The 8225-nt window shown below is 46.9% G+C and overlaps 1 protein-coding gene across 1 annotated transcript; it reads left to right on the forward strand.

Annotated features, from left to right (window-relative positions):
- The first annotated feature begins 594 nt into the window (after positions 1-594).
- On the forward strand, positions 595-8072 carry NTAN1 (N-terminal asparagine amidase). Its single transcript, XM_071571544.1, has 10 exons — positions 595-1628; positions 2435-2537; positions 2622-2687; positions 3234-3342; positions 4271-4344; positions 5621-5674; positions 6479-6532; positions 7023-7120; positions 7433-7546; positions 7739-8072. The coding sequence occupies exons 1-10, from the start codon at positions 1548-1550 to the stop codon at positions 7916-7918; spliced, it is 933 nt and encodes a 310-aa protein (XP_071427645.1). The 5' UTR covers positions 595-1547; the 3' UTR covers positions 7919-8072.
- The last annotated feature ends 153 nt before the right edge of the window (positions 8073-8225 follow it).

The raw sequence follows: 8225 nt of genomic DNA on the forward strand, positions 1-8225 counted from the left end.
TGCAAAGTGCATCAGTGCATCTGTTCATCACTGTATAAACTGAGAGAGTTTTGGTGGTTTAGTCCTCTTTGTTGTCAGTCCTGAGTAATAAACAATAGATTTCCATCTGAAATAATTTGCATTTTCTCCTGGCATGGAAGAACCCTTTTTGGATCAACAGCAAGAAAAGCATCCCTTGAAAGATGCCTTTCAGCCTCTTCTTCCAAAATGAGGCTGTGTAAAACTTCTTCAATTTTAATACCAGGTATGTGACTCAGGAGCTTCCATGTCTCATTAAAAACAAACAAAGAAACCTCTGTAAGTGTAGTATCATGTCAAAAAACATGCAGACACTGAACTGTCTGTACTGAAGTTTTAACTTGAAGGGCTTCTGGTCCCTCTGCTGTGCCAGCTCTGCTCTCATTGCAGGCAGGTGTGCTGGCAGGTGCTGACATTTTACTAAAGAGACACTGTAAATACCACCAGCAGTAAGAGGAATGCTGATGGAGAGGGGGAATTTTGTCTCAGCTGAGAAACTGAGTGTACCTTTTGAAGAAAGTATCTGGTACGGCATCACAGAATGGCCTGGGTTGGAAGGGACTTTAAAGATGACCCATTTCCACCCCCTGCCATGGGCAGGGACACCTTCCCCTAGAGCGGGTTATGCAGAGCCCTGTCCAACCTGGCCTGGGACACTTCCAGGAACAGTTTATTTTGGTGAAAGTGGGTGGAAAGGTCAGGTGGGGGTTTCTGTGTGTGAGTTGTGGACAGTCCTGGTGCCTGGCTGTCCACTCTCCTGCAGGGTGAGTTACCTCTGTTGCTATCAGTTGTTTTTCTTAATGTCTTACACAGACAGCTGGAGGAAAAATCCCTGGTCTTTAAGGAAAAATGATTGTCTTTGGAATAGTTTGAAAGCCCAGGTCTGTGGTTGCTGAGGGACGGCCCTTCTCCCAGACAGCAATGGGGCCAGAGGAGCAGCTTGGGCTGCTCCAAGGGAGATTTTACTGGACATGAGGAAGAAATTCCTCACAGAAAGGGTGATCAGACATTGGAAGGGGCTGCCCATGGAGGTGCTGGAGTCACCCTCAGGAGCAAGGAAATACGGGATGTGGCACTGGGTGCTGTCTGTGGTCTAGTTGATGCGGTGCTGGGTCATAGGTGGGACTCGATGACCTGAGAGATCACTCCCACCCTAATTTATTATGTGATTTGTACATTCGGGGCTTTATCACTGGTACTTAAAAAGCGTGGCTTTACGGGTAACCCCGCAGGGACGGCAGGAGGGAGGACTTGTCAGAGGTGACCCTGTCAGGCTGTCAGCGGGGCGGATCCCCGGGCGGTGCCGATCCCCGGGCCCATCCCCGTTCCCGTCCCCGGGCCCATCCCCGTTCCCGTCCCCTGGCGGTGCCGCTGCCCAGCCCCATTCCCGTCCCCTGGCGGTGCCGCTGCCCAGCTCCCTTCCCGTCCCCGGGCGGTGCCACCGCCCCCCGCGCTTTCCCAGCGCCCTGCGCGGCCCGGCCCGGCCCGGCAGGGATCGCGGCGCCGCCCCGGGCCCAGCGCTGTCCGCGATGCCGCTGCTGGTTAACGGGGCGCGGGTGGACGTGTCCCGGCCCACGGCCGACATGGTCCGGGCCCACCCGCAGCTCGAGGTGAGGGCAGGGCCGGGCCGGGGCGGGGGCAACGCGGGGGCACCCAAAACAAGCGGGATCGGTGTTGGGGGTGCCTCGGCCGGGCCTGCTCTGCGCTAAAAAAAAAACCCTGGCGATAAAAGACGAGGTGGTCGCTGTCAGGAGGGGGCGAACCTCCCCCCAGGGTATAAATGGATAATCCCAGAGGCGGGCCGGGAATGCCGAGTAGAGCTGGGGGGAAGGTGTTTCTTCGTATAAACTGAATTTATGCACAAACCCAGGGCAGTCTGGTAGCGCTGGGAGGTGGTTTTTGTGCGACCCAGGGTGGAAATTCAGTTCCTGCCCAGCAGGTCTGTGGGGAGCACTGCAGGAGTCACAGCACAGGAATTTGGGTTTCCAGGCACCAGCCAAGCTTATAAACAGCGGTATTGTGATAATTGCCGTATAAATATCCTGGATTGTGGCTGTAGAAGGCTGAAATTTATCCATTTCAAAAGTTTCCTGTCCTGATTAAACTTCTAAGATCAGCTCTGGTATTGTCTAATGTAATCTTTGCCAAGTTCAAGTGCTTTTTATTGTGCCTCCATTTTATGGTCTGTACAACAGGGCAAAGTATTTTGGGTGTCTCTGGAATGATGGTATTTAACCATTAACTTGATCACTGGCAGGTAAGCAAAAAATTCTAAAAATTCAGAATACTTTGTAATACAAAAGGCTTGTTTCTCTCTGACCTGAGTCCCTTTGCTTTTCAGAGCTGAGGTTTCTGTCAGGTAATGGATACATCTGAGGATTCAGCCACTGTAGTCTCTGTTTTTATTTATCTTTAGGAAAAGGCAAAACTTCTGAGAAGTCAGCCTGCTCAGACTGTGGAACCCAAAGGCCTTCTCTATGTCCAGCAGAGAGAGTTTGCAGTGACCACCCCCAAAGATGGTGTGTAGGAAATTAAACATCTTCTCTATTGCAGCAGTGATTGTGAGAATGAAGTTCTTACAGTGTTTCTCTCCTTTAAAATAGGTTCTGTTTCCATTCTTGGATCAGATGATGCAACTACCTGCCACATAGTTGTGCTCCGACACACAGGTATCCTTGAAGGATGTTCAGAAAAAAACTTGTACCCTGAAGTAAGGAATTGGTGTTGGTTTATGCAGCATTAATAAAATAAACTGCAGTTAGATTTATGCAAACCCGAATCTCCAAAAGTCATGTAAGTGTCACTGAACGACTTGTTCAAAGGGTTGGTGTGTTTGGAGTCAGAGGTTCAGTGTTCTGGTTACTCAGTGAGCAGATGTTTGTTGCTCTGCTCCTGTGCCCAGTGGCATTGCAGCCATGGGCTGTGTCCAGCAGGGTGGGAATGAGGGGTTTGGAAGTTACAGAGGTAGAGTTTGTGGAAAGATCCTCCTTATGTGCCTGGATTTCTGACTGGTTGTGCTCTCAGAGGGTTGTGGTTTTACAGCGGGCACAGGCAGAGATTGTTGCCTCATTCAGCCGGTCCATGTCCTCTGCTGGAGGGTGCCGTGCTGAGGGGCAGCCAGGTGGTGGTGGGTGCAGCTCTCACATCTCTGCAGCACTGTAAAGTCTCACTGTTAACAAACAGCCTGTAAGTCACTGTGTCCTCGTGCCCCTCAGGCAGTGGAGCCACCTGCCTGACACACTGCGACGGGTCGGACACTGAGGCCGAGGTGTCGCTCATCATGAGCTCAGTGAAGTCCTTCTCCAACGCCCCAGGCTGTGGCAGGTCAGCTCTGCTCCTTTCCTCTGTGCTGCTTTTCACCAAGGCTGCTGCAGTGTGTGTGATGGGGTGTTTTGATGTGCTTAGATGGGGTTCGTTGTGCTTTAATCAGCAGCTGCATGTGCAGTGAAAATTATTTCCTTGATGATGATTTTGGGGGTATTTTTAGCAGTTGCTGAAAACATGGTTCTGTTCCGAGTAGTGTCTCTGTAAAACCACTGGGAGGTTTGTGTTTACTGTTTCCCAGTGGACTTTTGTTTCAGATGAGCAAAATTTTCCATATAACTGTTGATTTTATAAATTCGTTTCGGTATCTGAGAATCCATCTGGGATTTTTCTAAGTCCACATTTAAAAAAAAAACAACAAAAAAAAGGGTGTGTATGAGACAGGACATGAAATGGAGTTTAGCAAACAAAATTCTTTCTGGATGTGGAGGGGTTTGCCTCTGTAGTTTTGTTATAACAAAACCTAGATGAACTTAGATGTGATCTCTAAAACTCATGATTTGTAAGGACTTGTCTTTACATAGACACTTCTTGGAGGAGACCCTGCTGCATGGTCCACAATAGTTGTGAGGTCATGGGAGCAAAAATCTTCATGTTTAATTAACTCTTTTATGGGAACTGAAAGATTGTTACAAAGTTTAGTCCAGACAGAGGTGCTGAGCATCAGAGATACCCCTGGGTTAGAAATGCATGTATGTAATGCTTCTTTAAGCTTTTATTCTGTGCCATTTCCTTGTGATCCCTGAAGTGTTGAGAATGGAATTACCATAACTTGCTGTGTCATGCAAACCAGCTTGGTGCATGTGATTGTAGTAAGTGAGGCTTCTCTAATGATTGCTTTGCAGTTTGGGCTGGGGATTATTTTGTAAAGCTATTCATTTTGAGATGTCTTTTTAATTGCTGTTTCCTGTTATTCCATCTCTGTTAGGCTGGAAGTGCACCTAGTTGGAGGTTTCAATGATGATAGGCAGTTATCACAAAAACTTACTAATCAGCTTCTTAGTAAGTTCACTTTTTTTCCACTCTCATGTCCAAAAACAATAGTTCTGCCTGGATTTGGATTAAATTTGTTTGTAATCTGAATCTCCAGTCACTTACTGGAACAAAACATGGATTCATTTTGAAGGGTGTTTTTCTCTGCCTGAGAACTTGCTGTGGAGAGGGGTTGGGCTGCTGAGGCTGCTCCGTGGCAGTGTGTGGGATGCAGGGTCTGATCCTGTCATTTCCCCCTGGGTTGGGCTGCTGAGGCTGCTCATGGCAGTGTGTGGGATGCAGGGTCTGATCCTGTCATTTCCCCTTGGCTCATATTCCATTTGGAGAGTTGGGGTGCAGGTCAGCTGGCCTTGACTCCTGGCTTGGCTCCTGCTGATGTGCTGTGTGGTCTTGGGCAAGTGTCATCCAAATCTGTACGTGTGGGTGACTTCACTGGTTACCTTAATGGGATGAGGTAAAATTTAATTATTGTTTGGAATTCCCTGTTAAGAAATGTCAGGTCTGTTTGTAGAATCCATAGTCCAGAGGGGCAGTGCTTTACTAACAAATTGGAAAAGTAAAGTACCTGCTTACCTGCCAGTGCTCTGATTGTGCCCAGCACTTTCTGAGTGTGGAGAGGCTTTGGCCCCACTGGAATGGGGAGGGAGGAGGGATGGGGCAGGTGTCAGGATTGGAGGGAGGTGTTTAAGGGGGTAAACAAAAAGGAAAACAGAACTGGCAGAGGCCCTCGGGCTGCAGCTTTGTGGCTGTTATACCTGGTCTGTGTTGTATGGCACATGAGAGTTCTGTTCAGAATAAACTATTTTGGTTAATTTGCTTTTTCAACCTTCTGATTTTCATGCATCAAGTTACAATTTGAATCGATGCTCTATTGCTGTCAGAACTTCCAGAAAAAGAGGATTTTTTTTCTGGTGTTTCAGATGATGAAAGGCAGATTTAATTTACAGCTAATGAAAGACTGGGTTTGCTCACTATATATATAATGTTTAGGAAAAAACTTAAATACAAGCTGCTAAATGTGTATAGTGAACTAAAGGAGCTGATGTTCTGCCAGAGCTAAACCAGTGTCAGCAAAAGCAGTAAGTGGCACAACAGTCTTTTAGCACAACTTTGCTATTACAAATGGCTCCTCTCTGTAAATTACTGTTAGTGTGAAGCAAACATGCAAAAGGCTGTTTGCTGTGTTGCCCTCCCCAGGAGCAGTGGTTTAGGTGTGTGCCCACCACTGCAATGCCCCTGCCCTGCCACCCTCACTCACACATTGCTGCTGTCCTTGTCACCGTAGGGGCATTTGATCTCCAGCCAGATGATGTTCATTTAGTGACCTTCTGTGTAACAGGTAAGAAGATGTTTCCTTGGGTATTGCAGTACCTTTATCCACTGAAATCGATGGGTGGGGTCTTTCATGCATGGCTTTTTATCCTTCCTGTATGACAGGACACCACAAGTTCTCCAGAATGGTTTGTAACTGTGTTACTGCTGGTCAGTGAGTGTGGTGATGGCAGAGCCAGTGCAGGGAGGATTCTCTGCTTACCAAGGGCTGCTGCCCTGCAGCCAACAGCAGAACCACTCATGATCATGGCCAGGTATTTTGGCATGTTTGTCCTGTGGAACAGGCTCTGCACCTGTGGAGATCTTGTGAGACAGTTGAAGAGAGCACTTGCAGACCTTTGTCTTGCTGGGCTGCTGGACCTGTCTCTCTGCAGGGTCCAGGGAATTCATAAACTCCTTCAGTTAGTTCATAGTGTGTGATGTCACATAAAGAAAGTTATTTCCTTTTCTTTGTATCATGTTGAGGTCATATGTCCATCTTCTTTCCAGGACAGTGCTGTTGGTGACTTAGATCTTTGGAATTTGGCATCATAGTTGTTTTGCAGTGTGTTTTTTTCCCTGTAAATTGCCCGTGCAGAAGTAGAGGGCATTGGCTGGAGCTGGCCCTTCTGTTGGGACACAGCTCTCCTCCAGGCCCCAGATGTGTTGTGACTGACTTGCACTTTCTTTTCCATATTTGTTTTAGGCTTTCTTGGTTTTTTTGTCTTTATGCAACATCAGATCTGTTGTTCTCAGATAACTTACAACTAAATGCCACTGACTTTTAAAAAAGTCCAAAGCCCTTCAAATTAACTTATTTTTCTTCTTACAGAACTAAATGATAGAGAAGAACAGGATATTCACTTTCCAATCATTTATGGAATAGGTGAGTTAAATTAGAATTTTTTTTTAACTGGATTGCTTTTAACTTCTAGTAGTAAAAGGGCTCTTAGTTAGTGACTGGGTAAAATCCATCCTAAAAGTTACGTGCTGCTGTCAGAGGCACAGGTGGTCCCACAGCTGGAGATGCACATGTGGAAGGGGCCATGTACAAATACAAGTAGATTTTTTTTCCTCTAATTGCACTTGAAATTTTATCAATATCAAGCTACTGCACTGAATCTTCTGCTTAGAATTCAACCTTCTTGTGGACTATTGAGTGGTTTTTCTAATGAGCTCAGGTGTCTGTGGAATACTGAAAGGCTGCCAAAGGAAATGGAGTAGAAATGTGCTATTGCAGGCTCAGGGGTCTGAGAAGTACGAGTGTGTGATGGTTCTGAAGTTCTGCACCACAGTTGTCTTGGGGACATTGTCATTGTAAACAAGTGCCTTGTAGGAATTAATTGTTTCCGTATTTAATCTCTATTTCCCACCAGCTGTGAATGTTAAAACAGCAGAGATTTTCCCTGCAACCTTCCCAGAAAAGGGGCCAGATGAGGATTTGCGTGCTGCCCATGTTTTAACAGGAGCACCAGTGAGTAAAAATAATGGGGGAAAAACAGTATTTTTGCCAGAAGGGCAGAGACCAGTTGGGGGCAATGAAATATCCAAAGTTTGAGGGGACAAAAATCCCTCAGTAGTGCTCTTCCTCTTTGGGCTCTGGGTTTGCTGTTGCTGATGGATGTCGTGTGTGTCAGAATTGGTTCCTGTTAACAGTTGGAAGGAAGGGCTGAGCTGGCCCCTGGTGTGTCTGGGGCAGGAGCTGCAGCCCAAGGCCCTCGGGCTGAGGGCACTGCTCACTGTCTGGGGAGCACTGTCTGACCCCCCAGGCTCCCTGTCCTTACAGCTGACCAACATCTACGATGCAAAGACAGAACAACTCCGAATTGGGCCTTATTTCTGGGAGCCTTTCCCACACGTGGATTTCTGGTTGGAACAAGATGATGCACAGATTTTACAGGTACCTGAAACAGATCTATTTTTTTTTCCCTTCAGCTTAGCTAAGTAGAGAGAGGGGGGTGCAGTCTGTCAGAACCTTTTCCTGTGCACTGATGTCCCCAGGAGGGTGGGGAGTAACCCTACTGGAAGGCAGGATATGAAGAACATTGTCCTCTGAATGTCAAACAGCTCTTGCTCCTGTTTTCTTTTTCAGAATCTTTCCACATCGCCCCTGGCTGAGCCACCCCACTTTGTGTCCCACATTAGATCTACATTAACATTTCTAAAAGCACATCCCTTTCCATCTCGGTCCCTGTTCCCTGACAGAAAACCTCACATCTACAAGAAAAATGAAGAAGGGTTGTGGGAAAAGGTTTGTTCTGACAAGATTTAACCTGGAACCCACCACTACAACTGCTTTAGGGAAGTACAGTCTTGCAAGAGCAGTTTGTTGTAAGAAGGGTATTGCTGGTCACAGACACCATTATTCCTGTGCTTTTCAAAATAAAATATTTTAGTAGAAGTAAGTTGCTTTTCTGCATTACTTACACATGAATCAGTGTTTTTTTGAAGAAAGAGTTTGGCTTTGTGTAGGTTCTGTTGCTCCAGGGCAGTAATTTGATGGGCACAGGAGGAGAGGGGCCAGTGCTGGAGACTGAGAAGGTGAGTCACTGCACTGGTGTGCACTTCAGAGAATGATT

This window comes from Pithys albifrons, chromosome 16 (assembly GCF_047495875.1).
Source record: "Pithys albifrons albifrons isolate INPA30051 chromosome 16, PitAlb_v1, whole genome shotgun sequence".
NCBI lineage: Eukaryota > Metazoa > Chordata > Aves > Passeriformes > Thamnophilidae > Pithys > Pithys albifrons.